This window comes from Mus pahari, chromosome 1, assembly GCF_900095145.1.
Source record: "Mus pahari chromosome 1, PAHARI_EIJ_v1.1, whole genome shotgun sequence".
Taxonomy (NCBI): domain Eukaryota; kingdom Metazoa; phylum Chordata; class Mammalia; order Rodentia; family Muridae; genus Mus; species Mus pahari.
The window spans coordinates 135329347-135352020 of NC_034590.1; the positions used below are offsets into that span (position 1 = coordinate 135329347).

At 41.3% G+C, this 22674-nt stretch overlaps 1 protein-coding gene across 1 annotated transcript in view; it reads right to left on the reverse strand.

Moving 5' to 3' along the window:
• Positions 1–22674, reverse strand: part of C1H9orf135 (chromosome 1 C9orf135 homolog) — a 101436-nt gene that overhangs the window by 51936 nt on the left and 26826 nt on the right. The window contains exon 2 of the mRNA XM_021218718.1: positions 11192–11297. Coding sequence (XP_021074377.1) covers positions 11192–11297 — 106 coding nt within the window. The remainder of the gene's footprint in view (positions 1–11191; positions 11298–22674) is intronic.

Genomic DNA, 22674 nt, shown 5'->3' on the forward strand with positions numbered 1-22674 from the left:
TCAGACATGAATAAAATTTCTTCACCAAACCCCTCCCTCCCCTCAAGGCTGAGGACACTACAAAAAAAGAAGCAAAAAGACTGCAAGAGCCAGACATCATGGATAACTCCAAGGAAAGAGCATCTTCTAGACAAAATATGTGTATATCATCATATAATATAGACACAATAAGGTATACATATTTATAAACTCAGACTGTGGCAGCATGCTCAATACCTGAACAGGGTCAAGGCATACAGCTTCCCATTGCTAAGAGGGTGGAGAGGACAGAGGGTCCCACCACTAATCAAGAAACTATCTGCAACTGAATCCTGCTGGCAAAGGGCAAATCAGTCTTCTCCAGTGAAGCCTCACTAGGTATATTAACCACACTTCAGAGCAACTCTCTCACCCAGGAGTAGTGAACCACATCAAAATAAAGACAGTGATATTCTTAGGAACTTTTTCATTTTTCTGTGTTCTGGTATTGTTTTGACTTATTGGTCTATTGCCTGTGTGTATTGATATCATCATCATCATTATTATTATTATTATTATTATTATTGGTAGGGTTTCTTTGCTTTGTTTTTGTTTTTTATTATTTTCCTTTTGTTCCTTGTGGTTTCTGTTCATTTGCTTGTTTGTTTTTGAGAGAGGAGGGAGCAGTCCCATGAAATTGGATGGGGAAGGGGTGGGAGGAGCTGGCGGGAGTTAGGGAAGGTGACACATGATCAAAATACATTGAATGAAATATTTTTAATTAAAATAAGAAGTTAAAAATGAAAAAATACAACCTGCTCCATCTGTAAAAAAAATTTTAAAAATCACCAGAAAGGCCACTCTTGTTTCTGAAGAGTTGTACCGTCCTTGGAGACCCTAGCTCATCTCCACCTCTAGGCTAACAGAATGCAAAGAGCTTCACCAAGGCTCCCACAAATAAAACCACCCTTGTTTTGAACAAATATGACTCATAGAACACATCAGAAAAAAATAAGTTCATTTTCCCCATTACCTGTTCAAGCAAGCTTCTATAAAAATTTTTTTTCTTGTCCTTAGAAGAAATAAATTCTAGATAATCTCTTTTTTTCCCTCTGTTCATTCTGGCATATAACAAAACAATTTCCTGTCACAATATAGTTCGGTTAGGTAATTAATGGTAGACAAATAATCACGAAAGTACCTTCTAGCTATTGTTTAGTTGTATGGGGCAGCAGGGCTAGGGGGATGGAGCAAATAGGAAAATAGAAAATCAGTCAGTCTCACCTCCTACCTCACCTTCTTATCCCCTGCAGTATTTTCTAGACCTAGAGTGAGCTGTGTATATTGATAGAAGAGAAAAGCTTTGGCTTTAGATGAAATTCATCATTTTGATGTGATAGTCTAATTATTGGAATGCAACCAATAGGCTTTTTTTATGGTCCAAAACTGACCATAAAATTGATGATACATGCACAGGATTATTTTCCATATATACAGTGGAATTTTATTTGGCCATGAAGAAAAATGAAACCAGCAAGAAACTGGATGGAAAAACATTGTATTAAGCAATGCAAACCAGGCTCAGAAGGACAAATGCCATATGCTCTCTCTCATATGCAGATTCTAGCCTGTAACTGTTAAATATTTATATCTATGTGGGAACAAGTATGTAAAGGCCAGGAAACTAGAAACTCCTTTGAAACTCCCATGAAATTATAAAGCAAAAAGGAAGGTGCTTTAAGGAAAGGGGAAGCGGTAGGTGGAGACAATAGACTATGTGGGAAGGGGAAAATGAGGCAAAAGGGAAGAAGGGAGAAAGGAGACAGGGAAATGAGGTGGCATGGTAGGCAGGGACCGAGTCAACCAAAAGGAAGTGTGAGTGAAAATGTCATCTATAAGCCTGTTACTTTGCTTTTCTCTTTTTTAACTATTTGTATCTTATGTGTATAAGTGTTTTGCCTACATACATGCCTGTGTGCCACATGTGTGCCCGGTGCCTGTAGAGGACAGAAGAAGGCTCTGGATCTCCTGGAACTGGAGTTACAGGTAACTGTGAGCTGTCCTGTGGATACTTAGAACTGAACCTAGGTCCAGGAAGTGCTCTTAACCAATGAGCCATCTTTTCAGCTATGGCTTTATAAGTTGATTTTAAACAAAATATTTAAGTGAAGAAAATGATATTAGAGATAAATGATGGCCTGCTTTGGATAGCCACTGCCTCCGTGAAAGGAACTAAACTGAGGGCAGAGAAATGGTGAATTGAAAATTTTAAATTTAAACTTTTGAGAATTCCGTATGTGAGTTCTATATTTGTGTCATTCCCGGCCCTCTCTACCCTACCCCCATCCCGCATCCCCTTCCAGGTCACCCCAATCTCTCAAAACTCGTGACTTTATCTGAGCATAAAGAAAAGATTACTTCCACAAAGCAGTGTAAACAGAGGGTGGATGCAAAAATCTACAGATGTGTGCACATCCCATCACACCATTTAAGTTCCAATAATCAATAATCGTGTGTCCATGACCACACCATTTAAGTTCCATTGATCAAACAGAATCACTATACCTGCTTAAACAAACTGATATACATGGGGGGAAAAAAACTAGTTTATGCCAGTGCTAAATTAAGGCGTGGCGACTAGTACAGAAACGGAGCCGAAAAAAAAAAAAAAAAAAAAGGGGTGATCTAAATGGTGTGTGTCCTGCTTTTATTCCTGTCCCAGTTTTTTTTTTTTAGAAATTGCAGAGAAGATATTTGGTAGAAAAATTAAAACCCACAGATGCAGAAGAAATCAGGCAGGGAGCACTCAATGGGCCAAAATGCATACAGAGCTCCTGAAAAGGAAAGGCAGATGCGGTCCTGCTGATGCTAGAAAAGATGATCCATAGGAGTCCCAGGGACTGAGGCACAGAGGCCACCCTCAGCATCCCGGGAGGAGGATGTGGTGTCCTGGCTCAGCAGCGACTGCCCTCAAATGCCTATATTTTTTTGGTAACGGCACTTCAAGTGATTTTATCTGTAAGATTTTGTTTTTTTTGTGTGTGTGTGTTTCCTTCAGATATTTAGGCAGGAATACAAACGACATCTAAGATTGTGCCATCAAATTACCATTTACTAAGTGAAAGTGATCAAGTAAGTTATACTGGAATTTCCGGGATGATATAATTATTTCCTCTTTAGGGTCATTAACTTTTAATGCCATGTTTTCCACCAGCAGAGTTTACATTTAGGCATATCCGTTATCCTTTTTAAAGTCTTTTATATTTTATTAGATAAATACAAACTGTATGAATTTATAGGCTATGATGTTTCAACACATTGCATTGTACAATGACCAAACCTGCATAATTATTAGACCCAAATGTTTATCTTATCTTTAAAAACATATAAAGCCTTCACTTTTATCTATTTTAAAATCCCATTGTTAGGCACTACAGCCCTGGTGCTGTGTAATAGAGCACCAGCACTCACCCTCCCCCACCCCCACCTTGAAGGTACATTGCCCTGGTTATGACTTTCTTCCACTCCTACCTTCCCTCCCTAAACCTCTGGTACCAAGTGTCTTACACTCTCTTTCAAATTTACTTAATTCCATATACAAACAAGATCTTTACTTCAAGGGGAGCCTCAAACCACTTCTTGAAAAGTAGTCTTTATTTATCCAGGGACTCCCAGCTCAGCAGGGTCAGAAATGGCTCAGCCGGTGAAAGTATGTATGCGCATGCTTGTGTGCACGCATATGCTAGTAATTATAATAACGATGATGATGATGCCAAGATACATAGTTGCTTAATCTAGTCCTTCCTTCTTTCCTCCTGTCCTTCCTTCCCCCTTTCCTTCCTCCCTCCTTTCCTTCCATCCACAAACACACATTGAGTATCCACTATGTGCTGGACACTGTTCCAGGATTTCAGGCTCTAACAAGAACCAAAACAGCCCAATGTTCCTACGCTTATAGAGCATGTACGCTAGTTGAAGGAGATAGGCAACAGCTAAGTCTGAAAAGTGTCTGGTGATTTGCAAAGAAACCTAAAATGAGGACAGAGGGTAGAGAGGGCTCTGAGACTGAGCTGCCCTTTTATGTGCAAATCTGTAACTGGTCACTGAGTAGGTAGGACTTCTTTCTTCCTGGGAACAATGAAAAAACAACCATGCTTTCTCCTCCAACCAAGGGTTTGTCTTTTTTTATGCTTGGTGAAATAAAAAAAAAAAACAAAAAAACCTAGCCTCAGGACTTGTCTGGTTACCCCCATATTATTATATAATTTCTCTGGCTGTTTCTTTCCCAAGAGTCACTCTGGGTAGGTAATATGTTTAAAGCTGAAGTATCTTTGCCTTGGGCTTGTTTTGGCCTGATCTACCGTCAGTGGGAACAGAGGGTGCAGCAGTCTTTCTGCCGCTCTTGGAATTGGTCCCTACTCTCCAGATCCCTCTTGTCTGGGTGGGAGTGAGAGGGTGCTGGTGGAAGGGTAGGGGATGTGAGGCAGGAGAAAGGCAGATTCAAGAAGAGCAGGATGCAATCCAGTTCTTCTTCCTCTGGGGATGTCTGGGGTGTTTTATCACCCATTCTTGACATATATTTATGAATATTCAAATATGACCTTCTTAGAATGTTCTGGTAGCTTTGAGATCCTCCCTGGGAAGAATAAAGGGCAGTTCTCATGATGCAGGACAACTATCTGGGTTTTAAAATACTGTTCCAAAGGTCATGAATTTGAGGTAAAGATGAAACGGGAGAAGATGGAGAGGAGAGAGGGGATGGAAATTATGTCAATGCATAAGTATACCTGTGTGAAAGTTTGAAAAAAAAAAAAGTCTAAATGAAATAACAGCCTGCTTCAACCTCTGGAAATCCAGGTGGTCTTTCTCCCCTTCTACATGAGCACAGGCTCAGAAATGACCACATGTCATGTTTTTCTTTCCATATGGAACACACTTGATTCACAAAGGTCACTTCTTGGCTCAAGGACATCCTTGTTCCATACCTGAGAGATACACACCTGGCTTCCTTCTTCTGTACTGCTTCTTCAGGTAGATCACCAAAGCCTTGTGTCTATAATTCCCCATCATCCAAGGAGCTTCACGGGTGCTATTTAGAACACAGCCTTACCCATACTCTCAAACTCTTTTTGGAGCATCCTGGATCCCAAGCTTCTTGTACCACCCACGTGAATAGGAGCCTAATAGCGCTATGGCATATGAAAACTTTGCCCGGGTAAGTTCATGGTTCACTTCAGTTTATGAAACTTCTATTTTGTTCTTAGCCTTTTAGAGCCTTAGCCAAATATAGACAGAGTACAATTTGTTACAAATAAATGATGCCCACAGTAATCCACGCAGCCAGGGAATTCAGGCATACAGACTTTAACCAGCTAAACAGAAATATTGTTGGACATAAGAGGCAGCCACTCAGCAGTAATCTTGAAAAAAAAAAGTGGGGAAAATGCTAAGAAAGCGTTCTGGAGTAGAAACAGATGGGAAAAGAGCTAGCCAGCATGTTTGTACACAGAACTCAAAAGAAGAGGACAAAAGCTGAAGTTAAAATGCAGGACATCAAAGTCCAAACATATATAGTGATGTATTATATACATTGTTTACAATAATACATATTATTATATATGTTTACATGCACATATGTAATATATGTGTTATATAAGTATATATTTAGATAACTATATATAATATACATATATATTATTTCAAGCAAGACTACAGAATAGCCAGTAAATAGTTGTATGGGGATCTGCAAGCTGTTGGACTCGCTGTGAAGCAGTGTGGTAAATACAAGTGGCAGCTTGGAAGGGTATTTAAGATCTCAGAATTTAGTGCCCACTGGTATATACTGTCTAGCTATTTTGACCAAGTGATGTCACTTGGTCTCCGTTTTCCTCTCTGTACAATACAGGTCACAGATGGTACCTGCCTGAGTCATGTAGAGGGTGAAACAATGTTGAAACCAGGCACTTTCATACTGAACTGAGCTAGCCCATGGACAGGAGAGATCACAAAACTATCTTAGCCAGACTGCTCCTTCTGTCCCCCCAACACCCAGTGTATTCGCATCTTTAACTCGACAGAAGAATTAGGACACTTAGGTAGCTTTTCTGAGCTCTTCGTGTTTCCAGGAGGACATAATTCCATTTATGAAAGTCCCCAGTCGAGTGAGACTGGCCCTTCTATTACACCAAGTGCCTGTTTTCTCAGGTCCAGGCTGCAGACCTGGGAGCCGGCAGCTGCAAGGACTGAGCTTTGGGTTGGTGCTGCTTCCCTTTGCTGACCCCATGCTCTCATCTTGGATGCCTGCCAGGTCGGGCTGCGGGGGAGAGGTCCGGTGGAAATAATATCAAGTGGCCCTTACTCCCTTAACGTGAGCCAGAGAGCCAGAGTTTGGCTGACAATCGAAATCAACTCCTCTCCTAGAATATTTCTGAGATTGCTTTCTGGTATTCTCTTACTGAGAATTGCAGCTTGCTGGAGGCAGGCAAAGCTTCACACCTTTCAACCCACACACACTCCCTATCCACCCCTTCCAAGGCTCAAGCAAGGTAGTAGGAGTTCCTTCTTTGGTGTTCTTTACTTCAAACATATTCTTTATGTTAAGGCCACCAATACAAACCACCAGTGGCCAAATTAATTATAGCAAGCAGTTATTTAAAGCAAGCTTTTTTATTCCTGTACACAGGCTGCCTTCCACCTAAGGCAAGGTTGGAATGGTCAGCATTGGATGTGGGGAAAATAAGGATAGCTCGGATGTGGGGGATTTCCTAATGGGGGTTTTTGGCAGGAAAATAAGCAGGATTGTAGTAGCAGAACCCCTAGCATAACAAGGTAGTCATAACAACAGGTGGTTATAATAATCTTTTGCACAAAGGTAGGGTCGCAAGTTGGTCATAACAACTTTTGGAAACAAAGATATGGTTGTCTTTTCCTCGAACAGGCAATACAGAACCATTTGTGCTTAAGGTTACCAAATAAACATAGCCCAAACCTTGAGAAACAGAAGTTTACTCATAACAGGGATGCACCTAGATTGTCTTTACTATAAGACTACTTTCAAACTTAAAATGGAAGCAGGCTGGTTCATCATTTATATCCTTGAAGGGGCAACCCAGTCATTGTCTTGACTGATTATATTTGACTGCCCTCCCTTATGGTCTGATTCCTTTCTGATTCATCGCAGATCCCTGTAGCAGTAACCCTGTTGCCTGAATCCTGTAACTAACCAGGCTGGTCCCCACCTCCAGGCAGAAGCAGTTACTTTATAGCTGGAAGTGAACTGTCACCACTCATTCAATAATGGATTTCCCCAGTGCCATCAGGACGTCATGGAACCAGACCTGAGATCATGTTCAACAAGACCATAGTTTCCCCAAGACTGACTATGTATATTTCTTGGCCCCTCCTTTTATTTTTCCGTATAATCTATAAGTTCCCATGTGTACACTGATGAGGGCTCAGAGTGACTCTGTTCCTTCCCAGTGTGGCAGCACCAGATACATTCTTCCTGTCATTTACCATGTGTCCATGTTGGACTTTGGAGGCAGTGCGGTCTATTAGAAGGATCTCCCCACACCACACATAGAGTCCAGTGCTCTGGCCTAATACTTTAGTTATAGCAATTCCTGTTCTGACCTTTGGTATTATTTGTGCTGGGTTGCTTTCTCTTTGCCCCAGACCTACTGTCTTCCTCCAAAGACTCCAGCAGATCTTATCTCATGACTCATCTAGGTGAACACATATCTCTCTCTCTCTCTCTCTCTCTCTCTCTCTCTCTCTCTCTCTCTCTCTCTCTCTCTCTGTGTGTGTCTGTTTGTGTGTATCTGTGTCTCAGTATATGTGTGGATGTGGATGTCTATCTTTCTATNTCTCTCTCTCTCTCTCTCTCTCTCTCTCTCTCTCTCTCTCTCTCTCTCCTCTCTTCTGCCACATTAGGCACATTGCCTAACACTAAGCTTTTCAGGCTAGTGTCACACACTAGGCCTCTACATCTTTGAAACATCAGGACACATGTCTTTCTAAATAGTTTCCATATTTCTAAACTGAGGGAAAAGGAAGAAGCAATCTTCAGGTAAACAAATCTGCTTTCTTTGGGCAGCACTCTCCAAAAACATAGCAGTCAGTGCTGCCCTACCCTGGCTTGGTGGATGGTTCTGCATAGGTGGCCCAGATTGTTTGGTTCTGTGCTCCCTGACAACTATTAGGAGTGTTCACAGCTAGGTATATGACAGCACTTGGGAGATGGGGGAAGAGAGGTTAGAAGTTAAGGGTTATTCTCAGTTACTTTGTAAGTTTAAGGCCAGCCCGGTCTATATGAAACACCAACTCAATAGATAAATGAAACAGACAGGCAGATAGACAGATATGGATGGATGGATGGAGGGATGGATGGACATATAGAAATTTAAAGAGTGTTCCAGACTTTAGGCCTCTGTCAAAACTTTGGGGGGGGGACAAACAAGAAAAAGAGATTAATTGATTTATCACATGGTGGCCAGGAAGCCCTGAATTGGTGTCAACCTATCCCTGAACACTGGGGACATTGAGTGATGTTAGGATTAATAATGGTAGGTCTAGAATGCAAATAGTATCTTTCTTAACAGCTTTGTAGTTTTGTAAAAAGGAAAAAAAATGATGATTTCTCTGTCAGAGAAACAACAACTTCCTAAGATGTGAAATTGTGGTTTTATCAAAAATAATTTCTTGATCGATTTCCTCTGTATCTAAAACAGACTAGAAACTGGGAGAGGAAGGGCCGGGTTTCCATGATCATCATCAAATGCACAGGAAAGGCAAACTCTCCTGTTAGGCATAAGCCTTGAGCACCATTTTATAGACGCTAAAGAAATGTCCCAGATTCACACTCCTCGATTCCACTTCACGGCCCACAACCCAGACATCAGAATGCACCCTGCTCAGCTTCCTCTTATTCTAATCATGCACCTGCTCAGGAAAGCCCAGGCTTGGGGAAGAGTGTGGGGGAGGTGCTACTGACTGAGCTCAGCATCAGACATACAAGCTCCACCTACTGCCAAGGAGACACTTCAGGGCAAAGTGCAAGAAGCTTGCATGAAAACCGAAATCTCACATTGCCTCTGAAATTTGGGCTGGAGCAGATAAGAAAAGTATGAGAACAGGGAACGAGAGATGCCAAGAAACCACAGTGTGTGGAATGAAACACTGCAGAGGGAAGTGTCTGTCTTCTCTGTCATCTCATTGGCTCCTGAAAACCACCTCAGTCTACATCCAGCCGGCTGTGAGTGTACACTGAATCTCATGTCCCAGGTCACCCTGCCTGGCCTCTGCTTTACTGCCACGAAACAGGAAAGAGGAAAGCAAACTGCTGTGCTCAGTCAGTTCATTCTTGCCACCCTAGAGAATAGGGAATGTTCTGGAATAATCTCAAATATATAATGACGCCTTCTGTTAGGCCTGTGCCAATTTCAAAAAGTGATCTGAGAGTATCAGCCTTTGGGGGCAAAACTATGAGATACACCCAGTGTTCTCAGCATGCTCGCCTTCAGAACCTCAGGACGTCTCTTTTGAGATGCTTAAGAAAGCCTGGGTTTGCAGGGAGTGTTGTGGAGGTACCATTGACTGAGCCTGACATAAAGACACATGAGCTTTACTCACATGCTAGCTGACTGCCAACAAGACATCTCAAGGTTAAAATGGGTTGGTTAGGGTCTTTAGTCTTTGTGCATATATGGTTTTGTGAGCCTATGGTATATGTGCACACATATGTGCAGGTGCCCATGCCTTAGACCTCAACATCAACACAGAGACCAGAAGAGAACATGTGTCCTTCTCTGTTTCTGTCTCTGTCTCTGTCTGTCTCTATGTCTCTCTCTCTCCTCTCTCTCTCTCTCTCTCTCTCTCTCNCTTTGTGCATATATGGTTTTGTGAGCCTATGGTATATGTGCACACATATGTGCAGGTGCCCATGCCTTAGACCTCAACATCAACACAGAGACCAGCTCAGTACCTGTGTCCTTCTCTCTCTCTCTCTCTCTCTCTCTCTCTCTCTCTCTCTCTCTCTCTCATCCATCAAGGTCTCTCCCTAACATTGGAGTTCTTTTTTTTTTTTTTCTTTCTGGCCATGCTGATCTTCTTGCTTCTGTTTTCTCTGGAGCTGGAGACACAGGTGAGCGACAGGTAAGCTTGTTATTTAAGTACTGAAATCTTAACTCTGGGCCTCATGATTATGCAGCAAGGGCTTTCTATAACTAACTCATCTCTTCCAGCTCCCTCCCCCAAATGAGCTTTTATTTAGCCCCAAAGCTGCTGCCATTGTAAGACACAAGTGAAGAGTTTGAGACCACTAAGCTCCTGCTTTATGTTGACTGGACAGAGATACCCAAGTGGATAAGCATCAATCCACTCCACATGACTCAAACAGAAATTGTTTATACAAATGTACATTTTTTTTTCTGTAACTGGATCCAAGCATGTTGTGATCATATTAATAGCAGGTTTGATTTCTTGTAACATGAACCTTAAGAAAAGTATATGAAAAGAAGAAAAAAGAATCGGAAACCCTGGTTCAAATGTCATTTTCCCACTCCCGGGCTAGGTGATTCTGAATGAACCTCTCAACCCTCGGGATTCTCTCTCCCTGCCTCTATAAAAGGGAGACAAATGCCTGTTTCATGGGGTTATTCTGGAAAACAGAGAAGTTACCCAGCAAGCTACTGCTGCTGCAGCATAGCATCACAGTCCTCCAGAGGTAGAACCAGGAAGTACCAGGGATTCTTAAGGAGAGATAAGAGACTCCCTTTAAGGGAGCCATTAGGCCATGAGGGTGTGCTTTCAAATTGGGTGTCTCAGTTTCAGCTCCTCAGTTATTCCTGACTCAAAATGTGACTAATCAGCCTGACATGCATTCCCCTAATGACATGCCATCTTTGTCAGACCAGTGAGGTGGCCCAATTTTGGACTTAAACCTCCAGAACTCTTACTCCATATGTAGCACGTGTTAGGAATTTTTTGTTATAGCAACGGAAAGCTAACTGATACAGGTGGGCAGCATGCTAAGCACTTCATTGTTTATCTAATTTACCCAATAAGCTTAAGAAGTGGGTGGACTGTATAAGTTTGGTAAGGGCATTGCAACTAAGTTACCTAATTAATCCCACAAATGAGTAACAACATGTTACTCATAACACTCCTGACTTGAGTTTTTACTGTTTCAAGGTGAGAAAGATTTCAGACAAAACAATTAACAGCAACTACTTACTGGACTGTCACTTCCAAATCGCTTGTATGTTGATATACACAGATTTTTCACCGTATCAGGACTCTCTATATCATAATCTTTGGGGAAGGCTTCTCTGTTACGGTGCCTTCACAGGGGAAAAAGAAGAAAGAAATTAAAGTTCCTTAGGAATAATCCTTACTGAGCATGCAATGCATTTAAAGACTTTAAATTTGCTATATTCAGTGAGATTATTCCAATTACAAATGTGTCAAAGTCACAATGAATGATGTTATTTCTCTCCTCGTTTCAAGGAATGCTCAAACTACTCCCTGAAAACCTGGCCTACTCAATAAAGCTAAGACTGTCGCAGAAACACCACCTTAACTAACACAGTAATTACTCTGTAGCTCCAGTGAACTGAATCTTATTTAATAATGTAGATGACTTACTGACAGTCAATTCTAAAATAAGATATGGGGAATAGCTTTAAAAGGCAACTTGTCACTTTAGAAACTCTCTCTACCAGGAATTTTAATTGCATTGTTTTTCAAACGAGGCAAGATGTAACCTGTTTAGTCCCTGTTTCCAAAAAGCACCCTAGGAGGCTGGTAGCCACAAGCTAAAAACTAACAAAGCCCCTTCCTTAAAGAGAAAGTGGAGATTAAACATTCAAATTATCTTGGGTAAAAGTTGGTTGGGGGTAATTTTAAAAGGAGACAGAAAGAGAGAAATTTGGTGTGACAAGACAGGGAAAGGAAGGGTTGTGGTTGACCAGTTGTCCTAGGCTGTTTTGTTTTGGTTTGGTTTTGTTAGATAAAGGAAGCTGAGACCAAACATCCTTAAGAAGGGACCGAAAGGGATGCCAGGCAGAAACTGTGCATGGGATGCTCAAAATTTCATTCAACCATCTGTTTATTCAGCTACAACCTGTAAGGTCCTGCCTGGTGAGATTTGAAAACAGTGGTGTGTCCCCTCTGAAACTCAGGTATACATTTGATTTCCTCAGTGGTGATGCTGAAAGATGGGACATGGTGGAGGTGAGGGAGGTGGGTAAGAGGTAATTAGATCATAAAGATGCACTCTAGCCTTTCCTTTGTTTTGGCAATACTAGATGATTCCTCCCCCTTGAGAGACTGGATTAGTTACCACAAGAGCAGACTTAAGTGTAACTATCACTTGCACTACTTGACCTATTTTGTACTTATCTGATCCTCCTGTTTGGCCGTGATATAGTGAAGCCTAGAGTCCTTTCCGAGCCGTGAGCTTTCTTTTATGAATTACCCAGAATCATAGCCTGGATATGAAATCCTCCCATAGGCTCATGTGTTTTAACACTTGGTCCCCAGCTGATTTGGAGAGTTAAAGAACATCTTACGATATGGATTCTTGCTGGAGAAAGTGAGTCTTTGCAGGTTGTATTAGCCACAGCCTGCCTTTAGCCACTCAGCACCAGCAGCTACATCATGAGAGACAGGTGACACTGTCATCGACTTTAAAAGATCCCGCTAACACAGACTGCTCTCTCCCTCCTCTCTCTAGCCAGGTCTTGGTATTGTTTTTCCTATGGCCCGTCACTGGCCTCGTATTTTGTAAGCATGCATCCATTGTTTAACAAAGATCTTACAGCCAATAGCTAAGCAGGAAGTATAGGGCAGAACTTCCAGCAAAGAAAGGGTCTCTGGGAGAAGAAATCAGATGCAGGGGCTTCTCCAGCAGACAGGGAGGGACAGATGGACCTACAGCGGAGTACAGGGACACAGAACTAGCCATGTGGTGGGTCATAGGCAAGTTAGTTGGGTTAACTTTAGATAGGTGACAGAGAGACTAAAATGCCAGAGAGGCTAAAATGCCTAAGCATTAAAATATTAAAAAGATGTTCTGTCATTATTTATATAGCTGTCAGGTCTGTGAAAGTCCCACTATATTTGATGCCTAATGTGAGGTGCCAAATATGTTGAGACTTCCTTGTACTCTCCAGCAGTTAAATAATGACACAGAGACTTTTTAATATTTACTAAAACGTAGGCATGTAGTTGGGCAGATCCTCAGTTAACTCATCTTTATCCTGACTGGTATAGCCCACATCCTACCATGTGGCTAGTTCTTTACCTCTCTCTCAGCCCTGGGACATCTGTTTCTCTCTGTGTCCCCTGCTGGTGAACTCACTTCATCTCCTTCTCCTCCCTTGCTCAGCACAGAAGTTCCACTTTCCACATCCTGCTCAGCTATTGGCCATCAGATCTTTATTAAAGCCAATCACCCAATAAGGAAGGATGAATGCTTACAAAATATGAAGCCGGTGATGGGCCATAAAAATAACAGTACCAAGACGTGACCAGTATTCAGCTCTCTTCGGGTTTGGCAATCAACAACTGAATCTACAAAGACAATCTTCATGAAATGTAAAGAGGCTACCCCCAACCACTTCTGTCTCCTAGAGCCAGCTTCTGTGCCATTGTGGCTCCTGCCACATGGGCAATTTTCTAGGTTCTGGCTTTCTACCCCACCCTCCATTGTCTTTCTACTAAAGACACTTACTGGTTCCCTTCCCCCAGCCCCCTGCATTCTTCTGGTTATCTCTGGCTTTAGCCAGCAATCCCACAGATTCAGCCCTTAGCTCCCTCTTTATCTCTGGTTTTAGCCTGCAGTCCCACAGAGTCAGCCATCAGCTCCCTCTTGGAGCTTATAGGAAGACACCTGCATAGTGTCCAGTGTTCTAGTTCAGATTCTCTTTCTCTGCCGCCACACACTCAGATTTTATTACAACAGCTTGGCCTCAGTACAGATCAATGGCCAAAATATTTGTGAATTTGATATCTAAATTTTCACTAGTCATAACAACTGCTACTACAGAGACAAATGATCCCCAAATATCCTATACGGAAACTTGCTATGCTCCACACTTCCAAAAGTCTTTTGATGATAATGTTCTACTTCCCACTATTAAAAGTTTTTTTATCTGTGATTTCTTTCCACTCTGCTTTCAAAAATACAAAAAAAAAAAAAATTCTTAAGATTATGCTATAAACTCTTATCTCAGGATTTGTAAATTTATTGGGTATGGTTTAAAAAATTCTATGACAAAATTTGGTTTTAAATTTATAACCAAAGGCTTATAACTCAATGATCTAATTGTATATAAGCAGCCACATGGCTAGAAGTCATATCTATTAAGGTTAAAGAGTAAAAACCATGTAATTTTACCATCTTAAGATGATCCACATAACCATAAAGTAACAATTATAAAGCTGCTTAGTCCTAATGAGCTCTCTGTTTTCCATGGTGTCTCCTTTTTAGACTAAGGATGCAACAAGTCTCAAGTATCTTGGGTTTGCTTGGTGTGGTGGTTTGAATATGTTTGATCCATTGGAAGTGACACTATTAGGAGGTGTGGCCATGTTAGAATAGGTGTGGCCTTATTGGAGAAAAGTCATTGTTTAGGTGAGCTTTTTGTCTCCTCCTGTGAGGTCTCTCTTTTTTTTTTTTTTAATTGTTATTGTTTATTTTATTTATTTACACTTCAAATGTTGTTCCTCTTCCAGATTTCCCCTCCCCTCTGTTTCTATGAGGGTGCTCCCCCACCCACCTACCCACCCACTCCCATCAATGAGAGAAGAGGCCCTGAGACCTATGAAGGCTCGATGCCCCAGTGTAGGGGAATGCCAGGGCAGTGAGATGGGAGCATCTTCTGGGTATATGCCCAAGAGTGATATAGCTGGGTCCTCCGGTAGTACTATGTCCAATTTTCTGAGGAACTGCCAGACTGATTTCAAGAGTAGTTGTACCAGTTTAGAATCCCACCAGCAATGAAGGAATGTTCCTCTTTCTCCACATTCTCACCAGCATCTGCTGTCACCTGAGTTTTAGATCTTAGCCATTCTGAATGATATGAAGTGGAATCTCAGGGTCGTTTTGATTTACATTTCCCTGATGACTAAGGATGCTGAACATTTCTTTAGGTGCTTCTTGGCTATTCTCTATTCCTCAGTTGAGAATTCTTTGGTTAGCTCTGTACCCCATTTTTAATAGGGTTATTCCTTCTATACACAAGTTTCATCCACTGTGGAATACCAGTCTCTTCCTTTGGATCAAGATTTAGAATTCTCAGTTCCTCCAGCACCATGTCTGCCTGTGCACTGTCATGTTTCCTGCTATGATGATAATGGACTGAATCTCTGAAACTGCAAACCAGGCCCAACTAAATGTTGTCCTTTATAAGAATTTCCTTGGTCACGGTGTCTGTTCACAGCAATAAAAATCAAAGACATATGGATTTTTGTTTGATGATAAAAATTTAAGGTTATATTTGCTATAGCACACTTTATATGTGATTCGACTCTAGTTTACAATATACTTTATATGGTAATAAAAATTTAATGTTATAAAGGTATCCTCAGATTACCAAAAACTGATTTAGGATGTATGCCTAACTACTTATGTCTTTGCTAACTATTTAACATCAAGTTGTTAGAAAATTTAGGTAAGTAATAGCTTATGCTTGATAAATAATACATGTTTAATAATCAAGATTTATAAATTTCTGAGGTTTACTCTGTTTCACAGTAATATTTATCTTTGCCTTTGTTCACTTTAAGCTTTAGCCATCTGGATAAACTAATTCAAACCAAAAAAAAGAAAAAACCTGCAATATTCTATAATGGTACACTATGAAAGGATCGATAAAGTTGCCAGTATCTCTATGAAGTTTATCTATGATTTAAAGTTTTATTTTGATACTACAATAGCTTCAATTCAAAAATTGTTATTGTTTTTAAAAGCTAAACCCAACATGGATGAAATGCAAAATCCTAGTTTCATAAAAGCTACTAACCTATTATAAATTGTTAAGGATAATTGAGAATTACAAGTTCATAGTTGCCTTATAAATGATCAAATTCTTTAGTGTGTCCAGAACTATACTTGTAGTCATGATATGTAGTAATGTATACAGAAACAAGCTTTATTTAGCCTCCTGTTTTCAAAGTTATGCCTAAAATAAGGAATATTAAATAGATAGTCCTCTGGCTCTTCAGAGATCTGCTGAACATGATATTTAAAATATTCAAGCTTCTTGTACTAGACAGAACGGCCCCCTCCTAGCAGAAACCCTTAAGGTCTCCAAAGAAGACAAACGGGGTGCAACAATGCCTTGTGGTAACATTGACCAGTGGGAAAAACTGCCCTATGCCTCACCTGATGGCAGGGCTCTGCTCAAGCTGTGGACACTTTTGGGTTGATTGCCCTACTCAGCCTAGTCAAAGAAAGATCAGTTTTCCCAAGTTCTTCTAGAGGAGAAAGATCCCAGACCTGGGTCTGACTGCCAAAAGCCCTATGCTCTGTATAGCAACTGAAGGTTAAATGCTGTGCTATGTGATGGCTAAAGACCTAGGACTACTGCCCCAACAAAACTATGGAGACCACCAAAGCCTAAGGTACCCATTTAGGTAATTGGTCTGTTTTAATAGATACACAGGATATTTGGACTATACTTCCAGCTATACTTTATCCTTCTCAGATTGCTGATGACACTGACTTACTGTAGCTTTAACAGTAGCAAGCATCCAGATCCTCCCCCCAAGGCTTCAGCTGGCTTCTCAGTTCTTCTGCCTTCTCAGTTCTTTTAATATGTAAAAACCAGGCCACTGGCCCAATTTTCTCCTTGCCCAGCAAGAAAGCTCTCAAGAGCTCTGTTGTGTGGTGTGATCTCTGCAGCATAACTTGGCCCTCACCTAACAAGTTACTGTACCTCAGACACTCTAACAGGTTGGCCTTGAGGTTTGACATCTAGTCCCTGATTCCTGTCTGCTCTCTGCTTCCTGGCTGAGGATGTGTTAAGATCAGTCAGCTCAGGTTCTTACCCCCACATCTCCTCAAGAGTAGTACACAGCACATCTTTGAACTGTGGGCATTAATAGCCCATTTCTTTCTTAAGTTGTCTCTTGTCAGGCCTTTGGTCACAACAACAAAGGAAACAATGAATCCACCCAGCCACCAGCATTTTGTCTGAGCAAAGACTGAGTGTGTGCGGCATTTTGTTGGGCTACATTTGCAACAGGCCCAAGAATGCATTGGAGGAATAAACCTCATGGTGAAATATCTTCAGCTACTCTCAGCCTCTGTAGATACTCACATAACTAAGTAATCAGGAGGGAAAACCTTAAGATGAACAATTTCTTCCAGCTATGAGGAGAGTTTTACGATATTATGACACCCAATGTGTGACCCAGATATGTCATGTCATCTGCAAAAGCATGCCCAGTTCCCTATGGTCTCCCATTATTGATCTACCCCTAATATCTGTTGGCCATCTGTATGACTGAGAAATATCTGTTAAGGTCCATTGCTATTTAAATTGCATTGTTTAGTGTGTTAGTTCTTTGCATATTTTGGACAAGGACCTTCTCCCAGGTGAATAGTTGGTTAATATTTCCCCTCACTGTACTGTTTCCAATGCTGTGATGAAGAGTTTCAAGTGATGTAATCTAGTTTGTCTGTTTTTGTTTTTGGTCCTATCATTTTTTGAGGGAGGGGATCTTAAAATAATGGAAAGTATCCCAAACTTAGAAGCTGTGCTGGTTCTACAACCAGCAGCTTTTTAAAATTCTTGGACAGGTTGTTTTTAAGGTCAAACTTAACAAATAATAATTCTTTGGCTTAAGCTCACTAGGTTGTTATGAAGATTTGAAGATAAAAATATTAAAAAAACAGAGCAGAAAAGCAACAGAGAAAAAATTTTAACATTGAACTATTTTAGAATCCTAAAATAATGTAACCTATGTCATTAAAAGTCACAGGTGAACAGAAAAGCCCCTGGGGCGTCAAAGCAATTCTCAGCAAAGGGAGTAATGCAAGCAGCAGTTCTCTATGCGCTTTCGAGTTGTCCTGTAGAGTCATGGCTGCAAAGATCACATAGTGCTGGCACCAAAGCAGGCGTGCAGGATGACACAGATACAAACCCACTCAGCTCCAAGCATGTAACTTCTGACAAAGATAACAAAAATACATATAGAAAAAGGGACAATCTTATCAACAAATGATTTTGGGTAAACTGGGTATCACTATTAAAAAAGTAATCTGACCCCTATCTCTCACCATGCACAAAAACCAATTCCAAGTGGATAGAAGACCTCAGTATAACACATGGGACTCTGAGACTTTTAGAGGAAATCTTTTATGGGATAGGGGTAGGCAAGCGCTTTTGATAAAGCCACTGAAGAAATAGGACCAAAGCTTTTTAATTTCATGAGGTCCCATTTCCATTGGTCAATTGGAAATAGTTTATCAAGTGAAAAATACCACCTATAGAGTAGGAAAATGTCTTTAGCATCTATACATCTGACAAAGGAGTAATATTGTGTAGCACATACAAAGAATGCAGAAACCTAAAGGACAGGAACTCAAAACCAATAGAGGACTAATGAAATAGGCAGGTCTGAAAAGATATAAAATAAATGATCAATGAGCACAAGAAAAAAAGAAGCATCCACTTTGGCCATCCACCATAGAAATGCAAATTAGAACCACTCTGGTATTCCATTCCTCTCGTCTCACTAGAATTCCTCATAATGACAAATGGTAGCAAAGATGTGGACAAAGGGGAGCCCTTATACACTGCTGAGGAGAGAATACTAGTTCAGCCACTATGGAAGTCAGATGGGAGACTGTCAGAAACTTAGGAATAAAGCTAACACCATATGATCCAGTTCTATTGCTCCTGGGTGTTTATTTGCTCAGTGGCCTCTAAGTGAGTCCACTGTGACAACATTCCCAATAGCCAAGTCACGGACGCAGTTCAGGTGCCCACAGCATAGGAATGGATGTCAACCATAGGGGATGAAATTAAACTATCTCCAGGAAGGTGGAGACAACTGGTGATAATCATATCAAAATAAGCCAATCTTAGACAAATATATGTGTTCATTTACAAATATATGTGTTCATTTTACTTCTTATTAGATTCTACGTGCTTAGATAAAAATCACACACAAATAGGACATGAAAGCAGAAGCAAAAATGTCTAGAGGAACACAGGAGAGAGGTAGGACAGGTGGACAAAGAGGAAGGTAAAGGGGAATTGTGGAGAACATGTTTTAATAAGCACCATATGTTTGTATGAAAAATGTCCTTATGAAACTCTGAATCATGTACAACAAGGATGCACAATGAAATTTAATTTAAAAGGATAATCATGCTACAATCCACAGAGCCAAAGAGGCTAAGGAATAAGGAGGGCTTAAGTGAGAGGTGCAAGGATCTTGCAGAGGAGGGGAAATAGATTTCTCAGCTGGAGAAGGGGCAGGTGGAGATGGAGCAGGAGGGATCAGAGGTGGGCGGAGGAGGGGATGAATGGAGAAAGTACCAGGAAAGATGACTGGATCTTGAAGGGCATTGTGGGAAAGAGGCAGAAACCAAGGACACCAGAAACTGTGGAATCTACACTATCGAGGATTTCCAGAGACACCGAGCCTCAACTGGCCATTCTCTATAACCAGGCAAGATCTTGCTCGAATGGAGGGTCTGGGACACCAACCTAGCTATAAAATCTTCAACCTACGGTTTGTCCTGCCTGCATATGTTCTGAGACTCGATGTAATCATCATCAGAGAGAGCTCACAGACTCCACCTAGCAACAGATAGGAGCAGATGCAGAGCCCCACAGAGCCAGTTTTCTGTGCTAGGGGCAACTGGACACTGTTCCCTAGAATGAGATACTGCCTAGTTGTAGAACTAGAAGTAAAGCCAACTTGATTCTTACACAAATTTTGCTGTCATTTTGTATTTTCACATCATATGGTGAGACAGATCCCAAACTGTGAGCTATATAAAAATAAAAAGCAGCCTAGAATTCTGACCCTGATGTCAGAGACCGAGGGCTCAGGGCGAAGACCAGCACAAGCAGATCGCATGCTAGATGTTGCCCCGAGGATCCACCTAGTTGGAGCAGAACCTCTACCAACAATCACATGAGACCTCCAGCCCTCCATTCTTCTTCAAAAGGATCTGGCCAAGTTGTTACTTGGGCTTTGTGGGAGCTGGAGAAGTCTGTCATGACCTGTGTATGATTCTACATTCTATGGATCTGCGAGCTGCTCTTATGCAAACCTGGGGAATACTCCAAGTGACTTGTAATGCTCAAAAATTTTCCCAGAGCTTCAGATGAGGCAGGAAACCACAGCTCCCTTCAGCCTACCTCAACACAGGGGACCCCTGATCCCACTGGTGGAGGAAAGGTGAATCTAGGGCATAGAGTTCCTCTCGTACGCAAAGGCATAGGTTATAAGCTGGGGTTTCTGTGGTCTCTTGTCTATAAGGAGTGAGGAGGGAGTGGAAGTTTGTAAAGAAACTTTTGTTTTTCTTTTTTCCCCCCTCACTGTGGCACATTTCATACTGTTCTAGAACCATCCATTAATGTATCCACCTCTCCTGAGACTGAAGGCTTCTTAGACGTGGAGATTATTTTTGATTCATCTTGGTGATCTGGTGACTCGCATAGTCTGACACATTCTAAATGATTAGATCTTCTGTGATTGATGGACAGGTTGAATCTTCGTACATTCTGTTACTGTCACCCTAATAGAAATGCTGAAAGCAGAGGCTTTCAAACGTGTCCATAAAGATAAAAGAGTATCCCGGCTCAGTTTTCAAAAGCACCAGTCAGGAGGGCCTGATCATGCATACAGACAAGCTAGCTCTCTGCAACGCCGGCTTGCCTCCGGAGGAATTGTAAATCTACCTGCTAAACTGGAACGCTCTCGCTATACATATGCATCACACCAATTGCGAAGGGTTTGGAATATGAGAAGTATTCGACATGAGAACAATGAAAGTCTGAGCCCAGTTCCAGCTTCTGGTTACTTGACAAGAGACACATTTTCTTTGCAGATTTCAAAGATGTTAAAAAATGTTTAGTTAAGACTCCAGATGGCAGAATATATTAACTTTAGGCTTTAGAATTATTAATGGAGTTCACAGCTATGCTGTCAGCTATTGTATTTTCTGATGTAAATGTAGGGCAAATAAGAAGAGAGATAGCTTTTTCTATTAAGTTTCACAATCCTCAGCGATCTAAAAGAAAATTACCCTGGAGAGTCAGCTACATTCCCTGACACATTAGAAACTTAAAACCAATACAGGAAAATACTTCAGAGAGAGATTTGACGATTCTTTGAAAGATTTCATAGGCAAAAAGATTAACATGCCGAGCTAGTGTTATTTAGTGGTTTATACATTAAACCAACAAGGACGTTTACACATACTTGCGTCATTGAGAAGGAAATGTTATGTTCTTAAGAGGAATCTCGACTTCCTAGAGTAGTGAACAGGGACTTTATCGGTGTATCCCTTGCGGTGTGTGATTTGCACATCTGCATCATCTGCAGCCTAGGCTGTGCTCTACCCAATGAAGGTGGGTGTCGCCGCATATTTTCTTCATTCAACATATATTGAGTGGCACACAAATCAAGAATTCTCACTCTGATAAATTTTCTACGTAGAAATCTCCAAAACCAAGAAATCCCACAGAGAATATTGTGAGGGGAAAAAAATGAACACAGCAGTTGGAGGCATAAACAGTTAAGGAAATGTCAGTCTGATTGACTGCCAAACATATGACTCAGACAGCTGAAGAAACACACATCAGGCAAGGTGACAGTGCAAGTGATTACACCACCTGCGACACTCTTCATGACATCCCGTGGAAGCAATGACAACCATCCTGCTCACACGGAGAAAACTGGACCTCAATTACCTTCACATCCTAGTACACTTCTCAGGGTTTCTGTGACCTCCAAAAAATAACTTGTATCAGTTGACCGAAGAGACTCTGAGCCTTGTATGGTAGGTAGTTCAGGCCTGTAATCCCAGCATTTGAGAGGCAGGAACAGAAGGATCATGAATTCAAGGCCAGCTGCGGCTATATGGTAAGAGACTATGACTTTAAAAAAGAAGGGAAGGGGTGTTCTCGTAACTGTTGGAAGAAAGGGACTCGAGAAAGAGAAAGTCTTTAAACATAAATTACACACCCACTCTGGGTCACTATAGTACAAAAGACACCTAGATCAGCGATTCTCAACTCGTGGGTTTCGACCACTATGGAGGTCGACTGGCCCTTTCACAGGGGTCACATATCAGATATCCTGCAGTCAGATATTTACATTACAATTCATAGCAGTTGCAAAATTACAGTTATGAAATAGCAACAAGAATAAGTTTATGGCTGGGGGTCAGCACGACATGAGGAACAGCATTAAAGGGTCACAGCATTGGGAAGGTTGAGAACCGCTGGTCTGGAGTGTGTTAGCTGGCGTGGAAATTAGTACCCTTCATGGTGCAAATGAGCAAAGAGCACCTGCTTCCCGATGCTTCCTCTCTCTACTCACAATATCATCCTAGAAAATATCAGAAGGCCATTGTAAGAGAGTCGAATGTCTGTTTTAGTGTGTATTTCTGTGATTCCACGTGCCGTGCACATTGAATAGATAATACAAGGTTACTTGGTTTCAGAGCAATTCATTTTCTTTCTA